This window comes from Varanus komodoensis, unplaced genomic scaffold (assembly GCF_004798865.1).
Source record: "Varanus komodoensis strain SLA01 unplaced genomic scaffold, ASM479886v1 scaffold4, whole genome shotgun sequence".
Lineage (NCBI taxonomy): Eukaryota > Metazoa > Chordata > Lepidosauria > Squamata > Varanidae > Varanus > Varanus komodoensis.
In genome coordinates this window covers 18,978,292-19,003,577 of record NW_025335941.1, presented here as the reverse complement: position 1 = coordinate 19,003,577, position 25,286 = coordinate 18,978,292, and the positions used below count along the sequence as shown (strand labels likewise).

The 25,286-nt window shown below is 42.2% G+C and overlaps 1 protein-coding gene across 1 annotated transcript in view; it reads left to right on the top strand.

The window, feature by feature from the left end:
- NCAM2 (neural cell adhesion molecule 2) overlaps positions 1-25,286 on the top strand; it is a 269,390-nt gene that overhangs the window by 213,225 nt on the left and 30,879 nt on the right. Inside the window, 2 exon segments of the mRNA XM_044441751.1 lie at positions 529-650; positions 6,248-6,428. Of these exon segments, the coding sequence (XP_044297686.1) occupies positions 529-650; positions 6,248-6,428 (303 nt within the window).

The following is a 25,286-nucleotide window of genomic DNA, read 5'->3' as shown; positions in this document are numbered from 1 at the left end:
TGTGTGAATGTGTTTTGCTTTGGGAACTTGAGAAAAAGTATTTTAAGTATATGTAAAATGAATTGGATAAACTGAGCTTGGTGACTTGTAAGACAGGGGTTTTGGATGGAGGTGGATGTGTGCTTTACTATTCATAGAAGTGGGAATGTCTCCTTTTCAGCCAGCCAGGAGGAGAAATATGTATCCTGAAATTATTTTCTTCTCCGTACACTAGGCTTTCTCCTTCATAGTTTCAGTAGATTGTAACTTGAGAGTTCTTTTCCTAATCCAGACAGCCTTGTGAAATATATGTTACTAAAGCATGACCTAAAATATTGTTTTTAATATAAATAAACCTATTTCAAACACTAGCTTATATATAAATATTATTATTTCATTTATATCCATTTACAAGTAAATGGTGCTTAAATCCAGCATAGGAAGGCAAGGCATAATTTTGCTATTTTGATTGAAAGCAACTTCCAGCAGTAAAAATAATGGGCACACAGCATAAAATTATTGTGTATTTCTTCTTGCCTTGCATTTTAGGAGAACCAAGTCCACCATCTATTCATGGTCAGCCAGGAAGTGGGAAAAGCTTTAAACTTAGCATAACAAAACAAGATGATGGAGGAGCACCTATTTTGGAATATATTGTAAAATACAGAAGTGTAAGTATTTTGTTGATTACAAAATGCCTTTGTTAACTAATTGTTAACATGGGAGAGCTGACTAGAGCTGTCATGGACAGGACATTTTGGAGAGATTTCATTCATAGGATTGCCATACGTTGGAGACTATTTGATGGCACACAGCAGCAGCAACAGGATACTTGTTATTTCTTTGCTGGACTTACCAGGTGCCCTCTGGTTGCATTAGAGTGAAGGCCCATAAATCCATAAACAAATCTGGACACACAGTTGAGTAGGCTTGTAGAAGATGCAGTTCAGCTCCCTGTTTCATAAGTTAGGCTATTCATATTGAACAGCTAATGATTTCATTTCATTTGCCAAATCATTTTCAGCTTACCTGAATTGCGGCCAGAAGTTTGCTGGGATTCTACATTTCCTTCTTCCAATTCCATATCTGAAAATGCAGAAAACAATAACTTATGGGAATGATTTACCCACTGAAAAGCACATTTTGAAATAGTTATTTTAATAGTGATCAACAGCAATTGAAAACACTACCTTTTTATTGCTTCTTTCTAGTAAATGAGTTCCTTATTCTAAAAAAATGACTATCTTAGCCTTAGTCACACACATATTTCTATTCTATATTCTATATCTATATATTTCAATAGAACAACCACAAAAGAAATTGGGAGAAAAGAACAGTGGAGCAATTCTTCCTTCACTGGTTGAAATACAGTCTTATTCGTATTATTTATTGTTCTTCCACAATTGTTCTTCCTGTGAGGAAGAATTCATTCTCTCTGTAGCCCTGTGTCTCCTGCCTTGTGACAGTGGCCAGGATATTCCTACTTTAAGCTCTGCAGTCCCAGGATAACTGGCAGTTGGAGTCAAGTGTGCTTTCTGGATGAGAGGAAAGAAATAAGCTCCCTACATTTGCTCCTTTACTGGCCAATAGGTAGGGACAAGCATGTTTCCCCTGTGTCCTGATGTTCTTCCTGTAAAGCAGGGGACATAGGCTCCCAATGGCTTTAGGTCTCTGGCCAGTGCCGGAGATAAGATGGTGTCATCCTTTAGAGCTGCAGTCCTCGGGTAAGTCGGGCCATCCTCAACATACTCCAAATGAATGCTGCTAGGAAAAAAGCAAGTGAAAAAAGGTAGACTGTAAAATGATACGTTCTGATTTTTCAACCTTTTAAAAACATAGCAATGCATGCATTTCAGCATGTTGAAAACTTGCAAAAAGTGGCTGGGAGCTTGCCCTCTACCCTTCCTGTGTTCCTTTCTTCTACCAATGGTTTTGCCGCTCCACATCCTATACCTTGAGTCCTATGCACCTCTTTCCCATCCATACAACTATTTATGTATTCAGTGTATTTACATCCCACCAAATACATTTTATTTTATTTTTTTCCTTTTGACTACAACTGTTTTAATGGGGCTGTGATACTTATGAGATCAGAAGATCCACGTCTCCTAGGTCCATATTTGTTTTTCTGACTCTGGGAAATATTGTTAAAGAATAGGCTTTGGTGTGCAAGAAACAGGTGTTCCTACATACTTGGTTTCATGAGGGTTCTTGCCTCTCATCCCAAATAACCAGGTGGGTAATAAATTATCCCACCACATTATAAAGCATTTCAGCGGAGCTAGAAGAAGAAAGCAATAGTCAAGGACTGAGAAACTAAAACTAAGCAGTTGACATTTCAGAATAACATTTCCAGCTAACTGTTATAGCAGTTTTTTCAGCAAGGTAAGTTATAAACGAACTGTGTAAATTTAAACCCATAAAGAAATTAACACTTCGTTTCATGATATATTATTTTTGTGCTCTGTGTCTGGAAAATGAAAAGAGCATAGGACAGGTTTGACCATGCTTCATTTAAGAACAATGTAGCATTGAGTAAGAGTTTACTTCTATTTTATTCTGTGCCAGAAATTATTGTGTAATATGCTTAATTCTATCAGACACTGAACAAACCTTTTATTATGTTCTGCTTATTTTCATCATTTTTTACAGGTGGCCTGCACAATGTGCTTACGGTTTAACTATTTATTTATTTGACACATTTATACAGTTCTTCATTATTAATCAACAGTTACACTAATCTAAAGAGAGCTGTGCCTTGCATGGATGCTCTATTCATTCCATTACCAGGACAAAACCTTCTTATTTGCCCACTTTTAAATTGTTAGATTATATTTTAACTGTTTTACTGGCACTTCAGAGGTTTTAATGTCACTGTTTTGCTGAATTAATAAGGAGATTCTCTAGAATAAATAACAGTATAGAAAAGTTTTAAATATAAATAAATAAATAATAATCATAGTGTGCTTTATGTCTGAAATCTCAGGATAATTTTCAAGAGAAATAGAATAATGGAAACTCTAAAAAGAAGGGGTTATTGTTGTGCCCCATCTGTTTCTACTTAAATAAAGTTTCCAAAGAAACTATCCATCTGAGCTTTATTTTCCATAATCTCCCATTATCCAAATATAGAAATCAAGGAGAAAGGAATTGCATAGATTTAGATGGACCATTATAAAATTACCTTCCAAATGGAAACAAATGCATAGGCTCTCTGGTGACTGAGATTCAGGTATTTCTCCTTACAGAAAGTAAGATTGCTAACTAAATTTCCATATAATTTTTCATAATTTTAGCGCTGGTTTCAAATTACTATTAAATTCCGTATTTGTGTGCTTTTAAAATATAGCACTTCCTTTTTGTTTCACAATAATTTTCTAAATCTTGGAATAAGCCAGAAAGTCTAAAAAGACAAGTAAAAGAAAATATTTTAAGCAGCAATATCATGTGTTAGATTACTATTGGTATTCTGGTTATACACAATGCAACCTCCATCTGTCATTGTGAATCTAGAATCTAGATTGGAGTTTTTTCCCCTCAAAACATGGAATAACTTGGTGACTATCTTCTATTTTTGCCTTTCAGAAATAAAGATGGCAAGGGTCCACTAATAAACTGTATACTATTATATTTCCCCTTTTTGGACAGCCACAATTGCTTTCTCAAATTACATTTTTATATCCAGTATAGCTGCTTACTAAATCTTTAGAGAAAAAAAGCAACATAATGCAATGGATGTATAATTGGGTTTTTTTTTCTGTAAAACATTTAACAAGCAGCTATCCAATATAAATAGAAAATACAAATTCATCCAATATAACATAGCTTTATACAGACGCTGTTGTTTAGTTTAATGAACACTTTGAGGAATAATCATTCGATTTATTTATTTGGTGGTTTCTGATTATATAGATGAAATTCCGGTTACTATTTTCCCAAGTCTTTTTCGCAGTTTATATATCCTCTGAATGTATGTCTAGTAAACTCTAAATACTATGAAAATAATACGTATAATAATTATTTATAGTAATTATTTCATTTGTGTCCATTATCCCCATTCCTTTTAATTGATTTTAGTGAAGAGACATGGCAGATATTCAACTGTCAGTAAATTCTGTATTTTCTAGTCAATTGGAATGAAAAATCCAGATAGTCTACTACTCCTTTAAGGTGGTGCTGGGGGACTTTGGCTCTGTGCCATGGCAACTCTGCGATGGAGTACCACAGGGCTCCATTTTGCTATATAATATCTACACGAAACCACTGGGAGAGGTCTTCAGGAGGTTTGGGCTGTGGAGTCATCAGTATGCTGATGGCAACCAATTCTACCTCTCCTTTTAAACTAATCCAGGTGAGGCAGTGGGTGTCCTAAACCAGTGCCTGGCCGAGGTAATGGGCTGGATGAGGGCCAATAAACTGAAGCCCAATCCAGAGAAGATGGAGGTCCTGTTGGTAGGTGATTTCGAGTTTTATTTATTTATTTATTTGTTTAGCAAGCTTCCATGCCGCCCCATTTGCCGAAGCCTCGGGGCAACTCACAACAATAAACAATAAATAAACAGCAATAAATAAATGCACAATTAAACAGTATAAAACAATATAATTGGAGACGTCCTGGCTTAACATATAAAATCAATAAATAATATTAACAATTAAAATGATGTTTAAATAAAAAGGTCTTGGCCTGGCACCGAAAAGCAAATAACGACGGCGCCAGGCAGACCTCTCTGGGGAGCGCATTCCATAGATTGGGCACCACCACAGAGGAAGCCCTCCTCCAGGTACTCACCCTCCTAATGTCCTTCACGGAGGGCTCCAGGAGAAGGGCCTCTGCCACTGATCTCAGGGGGCGGGAGGGCACGTATGGACGTAAGCGCTCCTTTAGGTAAACAGGACCCAAGCCGAGTTTCTGGGTAAGTGACCTGGGCCCTGCCCTAGACGGGGTTGCACTCCCTCTAAAGGACAGGGTCTGCAGCTTAGGAGTGCTCTAGAATCCAGAACTGTCCCTGGAAGCCCAAGTGATGGCAGTGGCAAGGAGCACTTTCCTTCAGCTCCAGCTGATCCATCAGCTGCGTCCTTATCTGGAGCAGAACTGCCTGGCAACAGTGACACACGCACTGGTTACCTCCCGCTTGGACTACTGTAACGCGCTATATGTGGGGCTGCCCACGGTCTGGATACTTCAGATTGTGCAAAGTAGAGCTGCCAGGATGCTGTCAGGGTCTGGTCATTATTCTCACATAAGTCCAGTCCTCTGTCAGCTCCAATGGCTTCCCATTGAAGTCTGGATGCAGTTCAGGGTGCTGGTTATTACCTATAAAGCCCTAAATGGCTTGGGACCAGGATACCTAAAGGAATGCCTTTTTCCCTATATGCCCTCCTGTCTCCTAAGATCGGGAGCAGAGGCCCTCCTCCCAGGAACCCTTTTTGAAAGAGGTCAGGAAACAGAGTACTCGGAGGAGACCTTTCTCTGTGGTGGCACTTCAACTATGGAATGCACTGCCTAGAGAGGTCTGCCTGGCGCCGTCATTATAGGTGACCTTTTTATTTGACCAATACAAGTGAAGGAGTAAATATGAAAAGCTCCCAAGTGCCAATGAAAGGAAACTTGAACTTCCATTGCTTCCTCTGCCCAAGACCAAAGATAAAAAGAGTAACTTAAAAATTCCAAAATAATAACTTTGAGGAAGTCATATTAGAGGGATAGATAATTCAGGCAAAACCATTAACAGACTTTAAATAGTTAAATAGTATTTAATAGTTTTCTACAAATCATTCTCCTTGATACATTCTCTGTTGAAAAATCAACCAGAATTTCCATCAGTTTTGTCAAAATAGGTTTTAAGTGAAAATTAGACAGCTTACAATGTCAAAAACGCTTTCCTACATTGTACATCTGTTTTATCCTGACTGCTGGGGTGGGGGTGAGGAACAAAAATAGCTCTGGCTTCTGAGATAGTATATGGCATTTCTGGGTTTCCAGCATTCTGACCTTGGTCACATCTGCAGTGCCAGTTGCAATAGTAGTGGTTTGTGAGATACTATTGCTCCTGGATATAATTTGGATATATCTTTGGATTTATGGTATGGTATAAAATCTGGTGTTCCTCAGATTTTATGTTTTATTTTAATTCTTATGGAAACTGGTGAGGATTTCAGATCAGTTGCATCTTGTTTGCTCAACAGGAAAGTATAATCAAATCATTTTTGACAATTCAGTTCAAAGTCTCAATTCATTACATTTTAACTATTATATACTTTTTTACAGAAAGATAAAGAAGAACAATGGCAAGAGAAAAAGGTTCAAGGTAATAAAGACCACATAATTCTAGAACATTTACAATGGACAATGGGCTATGAAGTGCAAATTACTGCTATCAACAGGCTGGGATATTCAGAACCAACTTCATATGAGTTCATTATGCCACCAAAGCCCAATATTATTACAGGTAAGCTAATTTTAATATACTATCTAGCATGACTTCTGCTTTTATATGTTTAAAGAGCACTAGCCTCACTATAACCCTAGTGCCCTATGACTGGTAGGATTACCAGGCATAAGCCTTTCAACTTCTTATTTCCTTTTATATGCTGGCATGTAGTGGGATAGATACTGTAACAGAAAGCATTTGGCATACTTCTGCAGTGTTAAACTTTACACAGTCTACAGTTCAGTAGTCATACCCAGTGACAGTAATCACTGTTTTCTTGCAAACACACTTAGAACAAAACTCTGCATGGTGTGAATATAAATGGTTCCTGGATGAAGAATCTGAAGGAGAAGAAGTGCAGTTGGCAACTGCTGTCACAAATAGTATTACAGTTTTGTGGACAAACAGGGTCTCCCTTGGATAATAAATATTATATAAAAAGAACACACTGAGTTTCTCTGAATGTGTGTGAGTCAGACATGTGCTGTGCCACTGGCATGACATAGGGTGCTGGTCCAGCTGCACCTGCTTTGGCACATGCTTCTGTGCCATGTTTGCGTGAAATAATAGGATAGAATTAGGCTGCCCAGTGCATACTAGAAAGAGCTTTCATTGGAAATATGCCAAATAGCAATGGTGTATTTTTTGTCTAATTGCCAGAATGATTAAAAACAAAAAGGCTTGCAAATACTTCATTCACTATGAAGTGTTTTCAACAGTTGTTTCTACCAGAGGGGGCTAGACATTTAGATACTTTTTATGTTCAACAATGTACATTAGAAATTAAGTTTAATTTGAGCTTTGAAATAATGTTTTTAAGTGTTGGTTTCCAATATCACATGTGCTGTGATAGAAATATTCAAAGATTGCCAAACCATAGGATAGAACTTCGGAAAACTTGGGGCAAAGGGGAGGGTTATACACAGCAGCATTGGCAACATTCACAAGAACCCAAAAACTTCTTCAGTGTTTCAATAGTCAATGCCATAAGTCAAGACCAGTGGTAGACAGTGCGACCAGTCTGGGTCCATGGGTATCTTTTAAATTTAAGCAACTGCATTACTGTAATAGGTACACACAGCTAATCACAAAGGATGAATAACCTGCCAAATGGCATCAATAGAAAATTAAGATGGCATCAGCTAGAGGCTCTCACTTTGCTTTGAAGTAATCCTAGTTGCCAGTAACATTTATGGAAAAAATTATATAGAGTTTGGGAGAATAAAGGTGCATTGGTAAGTTCAAAATAGGATGGATCTAGACATCAGGAGAAAATATTTTTGTATTCATTTAATCTTCTACCCCAGCTAAGGGATCAGGGGTCAAATCATATAAAAATATCATTTTAATAAAAACAACAGTATAAAGTGTTGTTTATAAAAATAGTTCTATTACTGCTTACATTTGGCTATTCAAAACCAAAAGTGAATGAAGACCATGCATGACAAAATGAATCTTGTAATGCTACTAGAAAATGCTCCATGAATTTTCAACATTTAAAGTAAGACAATTCCATATCATAGTTGAAAGGCAGCTACTGAAGTTCAGCTTCTGAGAAGGACAGCCATTCTGTCTTTGTGAGTAGTTATTATTTTCAGCTGAGCTTAAAAATTCCTGACAGAACACGTAGATGACATGATTTTAAGAACACTTCTGAATCAAGGCTTTTGCACTGAATTAGTGAAACTAGCACAGTTCATATGAGGATGCTGTTAAACCTACTGAACATCGGTAGAAAAATAATAATACCCCTCAGCATTAGGGATGTTGAGACAGTGCTTTCCCACCTTTTCAGACCCATTCCCTCTTCTACACAACTATTTAAGTCCTGTGGTCTTTTACGCTTTTATGCACATTCAATGGTGGGCAAAGAAATTGACCTTTTCAGTTGTGGGGCATTGTTTAGCAGTCAGACAATAGCACAGTCAGAGGATTTTTCTGTTTGAAAAAAATGTTCTTGCTTCCCTTTCAGTGTTCTCCACTTCTTGCTTGTTTAAAGGTACATATTTAGGCTGTAATTCCTCGGCCAATACACATAGGATTGTTCCTTTAGTTTTTTTGCCTCCGCCTTTCCATGTAATAGACTGAGATACATTAGATGTATTGTGGGGTGAAATGGTCCTTGACAGAGAAGGAAAGTTGTGCCAAAAAAGTTTATCTTCTGTTACTCTTGTATTCAGTGTTGCATGCTTCTGTACATACATACTTCCTTCTGTTGGATTTGCACCTTGAATATATAATTCCTCCCACTAAGATGCTAAATTCCTGCATTTGTATTCCATGCACTTATACATAAACTAATAGTTTTGATATGGTATTCACCCCCCACAAAAAGCAAGAGAAAAAGGCAGGGAAAATTCGAGTCACACTGACAAAGAGGCTATATAAGATTTGAAACAACTGTCCTAGGCTGAAATGGAGCCACAGAAATACCTTGGCCTTGGCTCTGCACTACTGTCCGGCCCCCAGCCCCTTTCCTCTCTTGTGCCACCTTCAGTGTGAGGATCATGGAGGCAAGCCAAACTACAGAATTCTGGCTTAATGTCAGTTAGAAAAAAGGTAAAATAAGCCGCAGTGACCACAGCCTTTGTGAGTTAGGTAGCTTCGTGTATATTGCCATACAGAAGAATCTCCATCACTCATTGGAAGCTACAGTGCTATTCTTCCCAGTTGGGTTATTAGTACTTCAGTTCAGTATCCAGACCACATTGGGCACAATCTGGAACCTTTTTATTATCCAGGTGACTTATTTATATATTTATTTATTTCACTGCATTTCTATGACACCCCATAACCTGAAGGTTCTCTGGGTGGCATACAAATGTGAAAACAGCATAAAATGCATAGCATACAATAAAACAATTAATAACCAGATAAAATAGATAAAACAATAAAATAATAGGGAACATCTGATGAAGAAATATAGCCACACACTCCATAATAAATACAGAATAAATTAACCAAAATTAAATTAGAATAAGTAATCTATAACAAAATATATAAGTATTAAATTAAATTAGCCAAAAACTTGTTTATATAAAAAAGTTTTCACCTGGCACCTAAAATGAAAAAATGCTGGTGCCAGCAATATATCCCTGGGGAATGAATTCCAAAGTCTAGGCACTACTGTTGAGGATGCCCTTCTACCAGCCTTTCCCCTTCAATCTCACTAGGGGAGGGCATTCGGAGGAGGACTTCTGAAGAGGATCTAAATGGACAGGTAACATGTGTGGAGAAAAGCCTGATCCCAAGCCATGTAGACCTTTATATGTCAATGACAATACTTTGAATTGGACTCATACTGCAACAGGTGCCCATGCAGATGACGGAAGACCAGCATAATATGTACTCACCAGCCAGTTCCCATAAGTAGATGCATATCCTGTTCTGTATTAGTTGTAATGTCCAGAAAGTTTTCAAAGATAGTCCCAAGTATAACACATTACAGTAATTCAGGCAAGAGGTTACCAGTGTAACCTGGCAAGGCTTTGTTCATCCAAGTAGGAATATAGCTGAGAAATCAGACAAAGCTGACAGAAGGTATTCCTGGCCACCAAGTCCTCCTGAGAAGCCAGGGAGAGGTCAGGGAACAGGAGCATCCCTAAGCTATGAACCCTATTGTTTAGAGGAAGTGCAACCCTATCCAGGGTAGGTTGAAAATTGCCTAGTTGGAATGCAGGAGTGCCCACCAACAGGACCTCTGTCTTATCTGGATTCAGTTTCAGTTTATTGGCGTTCATCCAGCCCATTACCGAGTTCAGACACTAGTTCAGGACACCTACTGCCTCATCTGGATCAGGTGAAAAAGTGAGATAGAGCTGGGTGTCATCAGTGTACTAAGGAATCCGGAAAGGCCGGGCCTAGACAACTTCCATGTGTTTTTTAAACTTTCCCCAATATCAAAACAATGGTTGCAACACTTAATGGTTTTGCCACATGAAGATACAATGCAATAAATTGTAATAACTGTTCTTTTTTATTTCAACACATGCTTTTCTAGTGGTGCAAATCCACTAATTTTTGTGAATTTTTTTTCCTTGAAATGTCACAGTTTATGTTAAATATTGCAACACCATTCCATAGCTGAACAGAAATAGATTTGACCTACTTCACCACATTGAAATGTGAGGCTTTCCATGAATGTGAGGCCCAAGCCAAATAACCCTCCACCCCTATTGCCCTTATGTTTTGGAAGACCTGGTCTGGAGAATCATCAGCCATATTCATCAGGATGTTAGCTAGCTTGGGAATCTATACTGATCTGGGAACACATGGATGATTTCATGTGCCAAGAACCTTCTGGCTTTCCTTGATTACTTAAGTCCTTCCACCACTCCACCCCACTCCATCCAGTTTTGTTTGAATGCTTTGACTGGTAGTACTTATCTTCAAGACATTATTTATTTGGTGATGTTATTGATGAAGAGCTACTAGCTTTAGATACAATCCTTCAACTTACATAACACTACTTTAGTGTGGTCTTTAGCCAATAATGTTAAAGGAACACACACTTCAATCATTGTGCTTAGATCCAGATGCCACTAGCATCATGACCTATGCTGTCCCAGACTGGTATGTCTAACATACCCTTTTGAACAAAGTGCTGTCACTTGTACTAAAACATCTTCGCTCTTTCTGACCAAACCTATTTAGTCATAGACAAAGATGATGTATAATCTATTTAATGTGATATTTTCTCTGATCATGTTCTGCCCTATACTTGCAAAAATGTCAGTGTTCATCAGGTTAAACAGTTCACTTATATTTTCAATATTGACTGAAAATGACAGCATTGTGGGGTTTAAAGATTTATCCGCAGAAGGTTTCCTGCAAAACAAACTAGAAACATTTATTTTCATTTAAGTATAACAATACTTTCATATTAGAAGCTCTAATGTTGAATACAAATGCACTGTGCTCACATTCTCGCCCCCAATACCAGGCTATGCATGCACTAGGGTATGAAAAACTGTCCTGTTTGTTTTTGCAGCTACAGTTTCTTTCTAGTTTCATTGTTTCCTTTAATGCTAAGATGTAGTATCTAATTTAAAGATAAACATGTACTTGGGTTCAAGTGTCTCTAGAATCACAGTCTCTCATTTCAAAGCAATTTACTACAGGATCCCATAGCTATAGCAAAACATTTTGAATTCATTCTTATGCCTCCCTGAATTTAAATTGAATTTAAAAGACAAAAAAAAAGCTGGCTTTAAAGCACTTTTGAAAGTTATACAAGTGCTCAGAAAGCCAATCTCTTGAATATCTGGTTCTTTTCTTTCTAACAGAAAATATATTCTGTTTATGTTCAAAGAAGCATTCAATTAGCCATACGTCCCAGGGAAAACACCTGCAAATGAAAACTGTTTTCTGTCCTTGCTAAAATTAAGTCCTGAGATGTTATGTACCATTTTGGATGTGGTTGAATGGGAGACTATGGCTGAAAGGATGTGAAACACAGTTGGGAAAGATCTACTTCTCAATGTGCGAGTACAGTAACATATGATACTGTCGTACGTATAGAAACCTTTGAGATAGCTTTGGCTAAGAAAGAGAGCAAGTCTCCCAAGCTCACCAGTCAGCTTTATAGCTCAAGACTGGAACAAACTCTCCCTATCCATTTCCAATATTACTAAGATGCTTGTTAAACCACACCTCTATCCATTAACTAGAGTGGGAAGAGTTAAGATTCCCACAATAGATTTGAGCTCATGGAATATTGCAGTGCTCATTATTTATAGCTATTTGCAAAACATCAGCTGAACAAAGGCCACTATTACCAGTAACAAGTTATCAGCCAATCCCCAACATTCTAAGCATAAGGAGCTGGCTTATTTCTACATTTATTTCTAAATTATTTCTAACCTGTCAAAACTTTCAGGAGCAGTGAGGAACATGCACCCTGCACTGTTCTAGCCCTGTACTCACCTAAGCATAGATTGCAGAGCATTTTGAAAACACTAATCTGGTTGAATTTGCATTTTCAAAATATGGATCCTCAAACTAAGGCCTGTGGGCCAGATCCGGCCTGCCATGCCCATTTAACCGGCCCGCCTCACAGGTTTTGCACTCACTGGATACGCGGCTTGCTCGTGGGGAGGTTGTTTTGGACTAGCTCAGAGAAAACGATCTTGTGAGCAAGCCAGTGCCTCACTGTGCGTGTGCCTGGTGGTGGCTTGCTCATCCTCATGAGCAAGCAGGTGCCTTGCCCCACATGCCCTTCCGTCCCCACCTTGCATGGCCATGCCCCCCCCCCCCCAGCACCACCTTGGCAGCTCACACCCACTGCTGGCACCTGTCAACTGGCTTCCTTTAGAAAAAGTTTGAGGACCGCTGGTCTACAGAGTGCTTAGAAAGAGAAAGAGAGAGAGAGAGAGAAAGCTCTCCCCCTTACCAAGACATCAGCCTGTTTTCTGAACAGATGTTGAATGCTGGATTTAGTTTCTCCATAAACACATCTTCCAACTATCATGAGGATTAATATTTTCACTAATTGAATGTTTGTTTGCGCACAGGTTTTTCTACCATATTATTTTTAGGTCTTTATATGCTTAGCTGTGATGAGCCTTAGCATTTTATTTTCTCTCCACTCTCCTAAACATAAATTATAGTAGAGCTTGATACAGAACCTCTCAAAAGTAATTGTGCTGAGTTGATTATGAGAGCCATGCACCAGAACTCCCTTGTTTAAACTAGTGTGGGGTATCTTATCAACAGCTCCATCTAAAGCCGCCAATTTATTGATTCGTGTAAAGTCATTTAATTCATGTAGCTGAAAGCATTTGGAGTAGACTATAAGGACTCATCTTCTCCAGGACTGGCTTCTCTGAGGACTAAGGGCTTGTTTTGGGCAGTGGGACAATAACTAGGTTTTAATGAAATTCTATTTATAGATTCTAGTGGTAGGATGACAGTAAATAACAATTAAAAAATAAGCCGTCACTGGAAACTGTGAATAGCTCAGCCATGTTAGAATCTCTTCGTTTTAATAGTCATTTTCTTTGTAATGTAATATGACAACAGCCATGTCATACTATCAGAGCTGTAAATGAGTAAACTAAGATGACCTGATTCTGTAATATCATTTTGAACAGGGATCAAGAAATTTAGGGATTTACATTGTCGACCCAAAGTACAACAGCCTATGTAACTAAGTCTCCCAACATAATGTGTGTGTGTGTGTGTGTGTACCCCCTAAAAGCAGCTGCAGGATCCCAGTTTATTCAGGGTAAGAACAATCTAAGTTTTCCTCCATACACACTGTGAATCCTGTGCAGTCTTCACCTTCCAAGATGGTACTAGGCACGGGCGGGGGGGGGGGGAGCATTTAGGCACAATACTGGGCAGTGACAGTTTTGATCAAAAGTGTCGAAGTAGAGCAAAGGCTGAAATGTTCCCCTCCTTCAAATGGGTCATGATTGCTTTTATAATAAAAAATTGACACTGAGAGATCCTATCAACAATCTCTCCCATAATCTTTAATCAAACCCACAGTATTTTAGATTTTACTAGTTTGGAGTGTGGGAAGTTAAATACAGATGTGTCATTGCTTCCATCTAGTATACTGTTGTCAAAAAACATCGCACAGAGCTGGCAAATATTCAGGGAAGGGTTGGATTGTATGTAGCAGCAACAGGGATGGAGGAGAAAAGCAAAGTATTGTCAATTTTCTTACATCTGATGGGGAAAGAGCTTTTATATGTTTATAGCAATTTCAAGTTGGCAGAGGGTCAAAGTTTTCTGTTTGGTTGTTGTGGTAACTAGCTTAAGCTATAGAGCTGCTGATCATTTCAACCGGGAGGGACCTGTTTGTCTTGTTGCCAGGGTGACTGGGGCATGGGTCTCTATCTGATGTGATGCTTGAAGTTCACTATTTGCAAAAAAAAGAGTTTGGATGACACTCCCTTCCCTTTGAACAGGAGGAAATGATGCCCTCAACAATGAGCATACCCAGATATCTTACAGCAGACTGTGTGGGTGGAAGAGAGGTCCAAACAGATTTTTACAAGCATCCAAAAAAAAAAAATTAACCCATGCTGCATCCCTGTTTAGTGCCAGCCTTATTTATGACATGAGAGACAACAGCCTTGTTCATCTGTAATGTCTCACTGGAAGGATGCCTTTGGCTCATGCATCCCTCCACCCCCAGCATAACCACAATAAGGAGTTTGGAAGTGTATGTATCCATGACTCAAAACATAAATTCCCCTAGTATTTCAACTGCCTACTTCTGTAGTTCCCAATGGAAGCTGGTTGCCCTGTGAAGAGAATGCTGGACTACACAGGACCTTGGCCAGCACAGTTCTACTAGAGTTCATCTTTAAAGTGTGTTGAGTGTTACTGAAGGTACAATCCTGTCCATATTTAGATAGAAAAATGTCTAAAATGTGTTGTACTCCAACCTGATTTTTCTTTTAATGGAAGATAGCATTTCACTTGAAGGAGGTAAGTTTGACAAGAAAGAAGTTCAGACTATTGAAATGATACCCTAGGCCAAAGAATTCATTATTTTCAGTGAATTTTTAAATTACTTGAGGAAATATACAAAAAACTTAACCACCAAAGCTGTACTTTTTAGACTTACTAATTATGGGATATGCAGCAGGTGGCATTGAGTTGCGCTCAAGCACCAGCTTTATTAAGATTCCATTTGCATTGTTGTTACATTACTGTAATAAATCATCCTTTTTCTTCTTGGGGTATACCCAAGGTTGTCCACTTCATTTTTTATCCTCACAACAACCACTTTTGAGACAGGTTAGGCTAAAAGTTACTGACTGTCCTAAAGTTCTACAGTGAGCTTCATAGCTGTGTGTGAACTGGGAGCCAGATCTCTCAGGTCCCAGTCCAACACTCTGGCAATTTTACGCATAAAGTAGGTCCATCAATATATCATTTGGATCCAGCATTGTCTGGATTATAAGCACACTTAACAGAAAGATGCACTCTGTTCACAAAATGTGTCACATGAAGCTAGAATTGACCCTGCAAGAAGGATATGTTGCCTTCTACTACCAAACAGAGGAACAAGGACCTTCCAGGAAGAACATCTGCACCACAACAGGAAAATGTCATATTGGCTTCATCCTCAACAAGAGAAGAAGCAGCTTCAGGGATCTTCTTTCCCCTACCTGCCAGAAAGAACTCTGCTTCAACTATCAGTTACCTGGGTACTGCAGAAATTAGAAGTGTGTGTGTGTGTGTGTGTGTGTGTGTGTGTGAGTTACCATCATTTATAAGCCTTCTTGGAAACCATTTGATCTAAAGATGGTGCAGAAATCTTCTTAAAATGAATAAAAAGGAATCTCTTTTGCACTAACAAGTTATGAATAGATCAATACATGGTTATCAGTAACTTTAAAAAAACTATATACTTGGCCAGGCAACTCAGAGGGAAATGATGAAAAGGTATTTTATAGGATTTAAACAGTGATACAGCTGCTATACTGCACATCAATGTATGTGTTTCTGTTTTCAGATCTGTAAATTCTGCTCAAAAGCAGAATGAGCTCTGAGTTTGAGGTGCAGGCTCATGGAGACTTGTCAAATAATTCCTTGTTACAGACAACATAACAGAAAACATCAAGGTAGAAACAGAAATAAAAGTTTAAGAATTCTAACAAAAGTAATAATTTAAGAATAGTCAGAAAATATTCAGAAAATCATTGTAACAGACTATTGGAATTACAGACAAGAGGTTTGGATGGGATAATTTTATAGGCCAGTACAGATCAAAATTTTAGTATTCTCCAAGAGTTTATGCAATAGAAAAATCCATGAGTACTACAGGAATTCCCGTGTGAAAAGCTATAAGGTGCTGTATGCATTGATACATATCAATCAGGACATTGTTGGCACAGAGGCAAGCTATTTATACCTGCTTCTAATTCCAAGAAAGACCACAAGAAGAGGCACTGGATTCTCATCCAGTTTTACAAATGCCTTATTGAAAGGTACACATGGATTTATTTACTTAAAATTGTATACTTCAAGTTACTGGATTTTCCTCCCATCTGTGTACTGCTTAGTACAGGCTGGACTTAAGTTAAACTTCTTAAAACATGGTATTCCAATTGAGGCTGGTAACAGTTAGCTTCAGTTTTCTAGTGCTGAATTTGGCAGTGTGTTATGGACTGATGCTTTAATGACAGCACAAGCAGCCTATATTGGACATGGTGGTGTGTCATTGAAACATCCATAAACGCAGTAAAATATCTGATGAAAAAGTTTATTATGGTGGGGACTATATACATGCTCTTTTAAATATGCCACTGGAGTGTGACATCTCTACCAGAGTTTCCAATAGAATGAAGTGATGGTACTATAGCAATTAATGACACCATCCTGAAATTACATTGTAATATAAGTAAGGTACACAAAATAATAATAATAATAATGGGCCTGAGAGAAACAAAAATACTACTTTGACAAGTGGACCTGTGACCATCCTTTGCTGAAATAATTTCAAATGCATGAATGTGAAGAGCTAAAGCCAAGTGAATGGTACACTTGGGTTGTAGAGATCATCAAGACCTACATTCATGCTTAAGCTGAGCAGGATTTTGAGTCAGTTCTTGCCACTACAGTGGGGCAGCTGTTCCATCAACCTGTGAACTATACAGATATGACATGGGAAGATCCACTAATTCCCTGCAGAAATCCCCAAAAGTCCTAAAGACTTATTAAACCCACAGAAAATAAATGGGAAGAAAGTGAGTGGTAAACACTAGAACTCACTCCAGAGTGAGGTACTAGTGACCTTTTCTCTGGAGTTAAATATAAGAGAATGAATAGAAACAGAAAAGTAGGAAATAGACTTTGCTCAAGCTGTTAGTTTTTGAGTGGTCAGCTCAAGTGGAACACACTTCTGTCCTGCCTATTCTACCAAAAGGGCTAAGTATATTTATTATATTATTTATTTATTTCGGATACTTCTATGCCGCCCCATTCGCCGAAGACTCGGGGCAACTCACATCCATAAATAAACTTCCATGAAACAATATAAATTAACAGTATAAAATAAGTCGCCCTGGCCAAAGAATAAAATTAATAAATACTATTAACAATTAACATGACATTTGAATAAAAAGGTCTTCGCCTGGCGCCGAAAAACAAATAACGACGGCGCCAGGCGGATCTCTCTGGGGAGCGCATTCCATAGATTGGGCGCCATCGCAGGGAAAGCCCTCCTCCGAGTACTCACCCTCCTAATTTCCTTCACAGAGGGTTCCCGGAGAAGGGCCTCTCCCACAGACCTCAAGGGGCGGGCAGGCATATATGGACGTAAGCAATCCTTAGGGTAACCAGGACCCAAGCCGTTTAGGGCTTTATCGGTCATCACCAACACCTTGAATTGGGCCCAGACTTCAATGGGAAGCCAGTAAAGCTGACGGAGGACTGGGGTCATGTGAACATAATGCCCAGTCCCCGTCAGCAGCCTGGCAGCTCTATTTTGAACCAATTGAAGTATCCGGACCGTCTTCAAGGGTAGCCCCATGTAGAGCGCGTTACAGAAGCCAAGTCGGGAAGTGACCAACGCGTGTGTCCCTGTCGCCAGGCAGTCATACTCCAGGTAGGGGCACAGCTGATGGATCAGCCAAAGCTGAAAGAAAGCGCTCCTCGCCACAGCTGTCACCTGAGCTTCCAGTGAAAGTTCTGGGTCGAGGAGCACTCCCAAGCTGTGAACCTTGTCCCTAAGAGGGAGTGCAACCCCCTCCAGGACTAGTTTCAATTCACCCTCCCCGGAGCCCGATCCTCCAACCAACAGTACCTCCGTCTTGTCTGGATTGAGCTTCAGTTTATTGGCCCTCATCCAGCCCATTACCTCAGCCAGGCACTGGTTCAGCACAGCCACTGCCTCACCTGGATCAGTGGAAAACGAGAGGTAGAGCTGGGTATCATCAGCGTACTGATGATTCCGCAGCGCACACCTCCTGATGACCTCTCCCAGTGGTTTCATGTAGACGTTAAACAGCAAAGGGGACAAAATGGACCCCTGCGGTACTCCATGGCATAGCTGCCATGGTGCAGAGCCATAGTCCCCCAGCACCACCTTCTGGAATTGGCCATTGAGATAGGAGCGGAACCACTGCAAAGCAGTGCCTCCGACCCCCAATCCCACTAGCCTATCCAGAAGGATACCATGGTCGATGGTATCAAAAGCCGCTGAGAGATCCAGGAGAACCAACAGGGACGCACTCCCCCTGTCCTTCTCCCTGCACAGGTCATCGTACAGGGCGACCAAGGCAGATTCAGTACCATACCCAGGTCTGAAGCTGGACTGAAATGGGTCCAGATAATCAGTTTCATCCAAGAGTGTTTGGAGTTGTCCCGCCACCACCCGGTCCAACACCTTGCCCAGAAACGGGATGTTGACCACTGGTCTATAATTAGTGGTCATCTCTGGATCCAGTGACACTTTCTTCAGGACCGGTCGGACTACCACCTCCTTTATTATTATTATTATTATTATTATTATTATTATTATTATTTTTATAACATTTCTATGCCGCCCCTTGCTGAAACCTCGGGGTGGCTTACAACACTTTAAAGGGGCAGGTACCCAACCCTCCCTCAGAGAAGCGTTGACCACTTCCAAGATCCAGATCCCATTCCCGTGCTTGGCGTTGTTTATTAACCAAGATGGGCAAGGATCCAATAGGCAAGTGGTGGGACGTACTCGTCCAAGCACCTTGTCCACATCATCAGGCTGCAATAACTGAAATTCATCCATTAGTTTTGGACCAGATGGCGACATTGGTATCTCCCCAGAAGCCTCTGAATCACTGGCAGAGTGTAGCTTGTGACGAATCTGAGCGATTTTCTCAGATTCTGAAATGCTTGGCAAAGTTGTCACAGCGGGCCTTCGAGGGTGGAACCAGATCTTTCTTAGGGCCAGGGCTGACCAGGCCTTGTACCACTCGAAAAAGCTCTGCCGGACAGCATTTTGAGGAGGCAATGGAAATGGAAAAGAATTTCTTTTTTGCCACCCTCACCACCACAGCATAGGCCCGATAATGGGCTCTTAAGTGTGTTTGGTCAGATTCATCCCATGATCTCCTCCACCTACGCTCTAGCCATCTCCCAGCCTGCTTCATCACCCGCAATTCAGGTGTATACCAAGGGGAAGAGTGGGCTCTGCCTGATGGGAGAGGACGCTTAGGAGCGATCGTGTCAACAGCCCTGGTCATCTCCCCATTCCATAGTTCGACCAGAGCCTCGACAGGAGCACCAGTCTTGTCAGCCGGAAACTCCCCCAGGGCCTTCAGGAATCCGTCTGGATCCATCTGGCTCCGGGGGCGGACCCACACAATCGGGTCCACACCCTTGCAGAGGGAGAGGCCGCTCTCGAGCACAAACCTCACAAGGAAGTGATCTGACCATGACAGGCGTGTCAGACATAAATTCCTCACTCTCAGACCACCCTCTTCCTGTCCCGTCGAGAAAACCAGGTCCAGAGTGTGTCCATGTTCATGGGTCGGGCCTGTGACATGTTGAGACAGTCCCATGGCCGTCATGGAGGCCATGAAGTCCTGAGCCGCCCCGGTCAGACCAGTCTCGGCATGGAGATTGAAGTCCGAGATGATCTCCGTCAGCTCAGGCAGGGATAATGTTGGGCAGAAGGGTGCACAGTACACCAACAGAATCCCCAGTCTGTCTTGATCGCCCAACACCAAGTAGAGGCACTCCAGCCCTGGTCTCGAAGGGACTCGAAGACCCGTGAGGGAGATGGAGGCTCGGTAAACCAAAGCGACCCTCCCTCCCCTCCCCTCCAGGCGTGGACGGTGCTGAACCAGATACCCGAGTGGGCACATTTGAGAGAGGGCGACATCCCCCCCTCCCGCCCAGGTCTCCGTTATGCAAGCCAGGTCGGCCCCCTCATCCACAATCAAGTCATGGATGAGGGAAGGTTTATTGTGGACCGACCTGGCATTAAGCAGCAGCACCGTCAGGCCCAAGGGGTGGTTGACAAGACTACCTGGAACCCTCTGGCTGGGGGCAGAACCAGAAGGAGGAACAGGTGTCAGCCATCTGCCCCTCCTTCTTCTACGTGGGCACGTTAAGCCCCCACTGCTGTAACGTCCATTGCCCGTGACCACCCCAATGGCAGCGCCCACGCGCTCCCCAGGAAACTCAACCATCGACATGGCCAGGGACGACTCCATAAAAACAAATTAAAATACAATAAAACTTTAAAACAGTAAAAAAAAAACTCCCCATCTACCCCCCCCCGATACAAAATTCAAAATTCCACCCACCAACCTAGCCCCCCGCCAGCCCAGCCCCACACGGCCACGAACGGCCACAAATGGCGGCGACCGCCCTTTGGCTGTCTCCCTTCGGCCACTGGCCAGAGGCCGCCAGCCCCAGGCCGTGTCTGGTGGATTAAGCCGGTGCCTGCCCGCGTGCCCCGCCACAATCCAGCGTTGCTCTCACCAACGCCGGTGGGGGGGGAGCAGAGAGGGGTGCGGAAACCCGCCTGGCGGCGAGATGGCGGTGCCCTCCTCCACACTGTTGATGGCGGCCCTGGCATGGCCCTGGCATCCTCCGTGCCCAGAGTGGCCCAGCGGTGGCTGTGGGAGTGGCGTCAGCTGGTCCCCGGCTCAGCGGTGCACCTCAGGTCCGGCGGCAGAGGCAGCGGTGGCAGCGCGGTGCAGCACGGCAGGTGTTCCGGGGAGGGAGGGGAAAGGAGCTCCAAACCAGCCCAGCCCCAGGCTGTGTCCGGCGGGTTAAGCCGGCACCTGCCCGCACGCCCCACCCCAATCCAGCATTGCTCTCACTGACGCCGGTGGTGGGGGGAGCAGAGAGGAACGTGGAAACCTGCCTGGTGGCAAGATGGCAGCACCCTCCTCCGCACCGTCGATGGTGGCCCTGGCGTGGCCCTGGCGTCCTCCGTGCCCGGGGTGGCCCAGCAGTGGCCGGGGGAGTGGCGTCAGCTCGGCCCCGGCTCTGCGGTGTGCCTCAGGTCCAGCGGTGGTGGCAGCGGTGGCAGCACAGCGTGGCAGGTGTTCCAGGGAGGGAGGGGGAGGGAGCTCCAAACCAGCCGTCTGGTCCAATGAAGATTTATCTTCATTGGTTTCACAGTGGCTAGGAATAAAATGATCAGTGAGCAGAAAGGTACCTGCCTTTCAACCGATGCTCACTAGGCAGAAAATCGTCAGTCAAAGAACACCCTTTGATCTTGTTCCGAGCTCTAGAAGCTACAACATGGATATAGGAGGGTTCTTTAAAAGTTTCTGCACTTTTTAAAAAACTCTATTAAGAATTTCAAAAACAAATTCCATCACTTTTCTACATAGTCACCTTCCTTTGTGATGCATTTTTTCCAATGTCATACCAGCTTTTTAATGCCATCAGCAAAAGAAATATAAAATATATTTATAAAATATAAATGTGCGGAAACGTTTTGAAGATCCCTGGTATATATAGTCCCATATCTGTGCTTGCCTCAAGGACCAAGTAGAAGAACGAGCTTGGGGTAAGTGCAGTCTTACTTTGTTGGGAACTTTATATGCAGGGCCAGATAACATTCCACACCAATTCTTTATCCCTCTTTCCCAGTTTTTCAGGCATGTCTCTCCTTCCTCTAAGAAAGATGGTAATAAGGCTTCAACCTATACATATTTTCCTGCTTTAATTTACTTCACAGTAAAAATGCAGGATTTCACTCTTGTTCAGTAACCAGGTGCAGAGGCACCATTGAAGAACCTCTTCTTGTTGCCACCAACCAGGCCCTCCTCAGAGGTGGCAATTGAAGGTATGCCCAAGGTCTTGAGTACAATGTCCAGGTAGATTGCATTTGGGAGAGATGTTTCATCGGGTATTGTAGTCCCAAGCCATGTAAGAGTTTCTAAGCTAAAGTGAGTGCCTTGAATTGGGCTTGAATCTAAGCTAAAGTGAGTGCCTTGAATATAGGCAAATGAGGCAATTAGGCCAGAATTGGTGTTATGTGTTCAGAACTTCTGGTTCTGCTTATTAAACTGACTACTGGATTTTGCACAAGTCTTCAAGGGTAACTATCCAAAGAGTGCATTGAAATAATTTAGTATAGAGATCACCAAACCATTGATTACTGAATTGTAGTTCTTAGTTGGGCTGTCTGCTGAAGCTGCTATAAGGCAATTCATTCCATTGAGGTTACCTGGAGCTCAAGTTGCAAAGATCATTTAAGGAGTAACCCCAGGCTCTGAATCTGTTCCTTCATCCTCTATCGAGTCAGAGGAGCCATCTCCCAACAGCATCTCAGTCTTGTCTGGCTTGAGCTTCAGTTTGTTAACCCTGATCTAGTCTATCGTTGCAGTCAGACAGCACTTTAGCATATCCACAGGTTCATCCACTGAAGATAAAAGGAGAAATAGAGCTTCATGTATCCAGAATTACTGATAACAGTGGAGACCAACAGTGGATGACCCTACTCAGTGGTTTTATGTAGATGTTAAATAGCATAGGTGACAAGACTGACTCCTTGAGTAATAATGCAGTGGAGAGTCCATCCAGGTGCCCAATAGCCTTCAAGGACCATCTTTGGAACTACTCCAAACTGTAGTGACAGATTTTATTTTCCTGGGCTCCAAGATAACCGCAGACGGGGACTGCAGCCAAGAAATTAAAAGATGCTTGCTCCTGGGGAAGAAAGTTATGACAAATCTAGACAGCATACTAAAAAGCAGAGACATCACCCTGCCAACAAAAGTGTGTATACTCAAGGCTATGGTTTTCCCAGTTGCGATGTATGGCTGTGAAAGCTGGACCATAAGGAAGGCTGAGCGCCAAAGGATTGAGGCCTTGGAATTGTGGTGCTGGAGGAGACTCCTGCTAGTCCCTTGGACCACAGGGCAATCAAACTGGTCAGTCCGAGAGGAGATCAACCATGACTGCTCTTTAGAAGGCCAGATACTGAAGATGAAACTCAAATACTTTGGCCACCTAATGAGAAGGAAGGACTCCCTGGAGAAGAGCCTAATGCTGGGAAAAATAGATGGCAAAAGAAGAAGGGGATGGCAGAGGATGAGGTGGCTAGATGGAGTCACTGAGGCAGTTGGTGTGAGCTTAAGTGGGCTCCAGACGATGGTGGAGGACAGGAAGGCCTGGGCAATATTGTCCATGGTGTCACAATGGGTCAGACATGACTTTGCGACTAACAACACCACCACTCCAAACTGAGCCAGGTACCCCAGAATAATAACATGGTTGATGGTATTGAAAACTTCTGGGAGATGCAGGCGTACCAACAGGAACACAACCCCTCTGTCTCCTTCCTAGCATTGGTCATGATACAGGGTGACCCAAGTTGTGTTTGTACCCACCTGAATCTCAAAGGAAATAGTTTATGGTAATCAGGGCTTGGAGCTTGTTTGCCACAACCTGTTCAAGAACTGGGTTAAAATTATTTCTTCACAATGGCATCCCCACCTGTTTCAGCTAGCATGGATTGCTCCCTCTCCTATATAGTCATTGATCACTTCCCTGGACCAACCAGCTGTTCCCTCCCTGCTAGCTTTTATGAACCAAGAGAGCAAGAATGTGGTTGCATGAGCTTGTTCAAATACCTTGTGGTAATATTGGAGTCTCCATTCTGGCAGATGCCAGAATGTGCCCAGCAAATATTCTGCACTGGACCCCAGGTGGCTCCAAGGTGTCCATGTGTCCTAGATGCCAGATAACCTTAGAGTACTTTCCTGGGCCGCAAGGGGAGGACTAAATTAATGTTGGGATAAAACCTGATGAAATCTATCCTAATGGAATCCAGTATTTGCAGAACTGGCAACTTCCTTCCACACCATGTGCAGCAGTGCAAACAAAGTGCTACAAGTTGCACAGGAGCAACAGTGCTTGTGCAGTGGTAACATGTGGCTCCATGTGAGCCCCACATAAACAACCTTCTTCTGCATCAGGTGCAGCAGCACAAACAACGATAATCAATCTCCCAGGACCAACAACTGTGGGACCTTAACATTGCAACCAAGATGATTTTTGCCAATTCAGGTAGAGAGATGTAAGCACTCTGCAGCATGACGGGCAGGGAGCCTGTGGTGGGGAGAAAGGAGGAGGAGACAAGGAGATAGAGAATTCCTACAGAACCCAACAAGCCCCCTCAGCAGCCCTCCAGTCTTCCCTGATGCTTTAATAAGTACCCTAGTGGGCAGGATCAGAGTTTTCCCTTTTTACCTACCCACCCACATCTCAGTTATGCATGCCAGATTGCCCTCTTTGCCCATTATTAGTCACTGACAAGGGAGGTCTTACAGTGTACTAATTTAGCATGTAAAAACCAGCATCTGAAAGCCCAAGGGCTATTAGGGCAACTGGCAAACTGTCTGAGCTGAGTTCCCATTATTCGGATAGCTCTCAATCTGATGCCACCTCTCTCTACTCAGTGCTTCACTAACTGAGGTCCCTTCATTTGCTCCTTTCCCCCCCTAACCACTACACTTTTACAGGGAGAAGCACCCCTCCTCATCCCCATAAAATTGATCACAATGTTAGAGGACTGGTCCTTGCCCTTGTCTCTCCCACAAAATGGTTTCCCCAAAGGGGTGATCCCATATGACATCCTTTGGAGTGGTTGTCCATCAGGGACTCACCACCAAATGCTACTGGGCATCCACATTGCACAATAGGCATTTCAATCAAGCAGACAGGCCTCTGGGGAATTTCCTCCTTCCTGGCACTGGAGCCTCTGAAACTTCTCTCAGGCAGAGCCCACATTGTCAGAAACTAAGTCAATCAAGAGCATTAGGCTGACTGGAGAGGCTACGCCAGGTGGGAAAAAAGCTGGCAAGATGGTATAATCAGCAATCTCATTTTCCCTTGAAATAGTCCAGGAATTTTGGCACATATTCTCTCTCTCTCTCTCTCTCTCTCTCTCTCTCTCTCTCT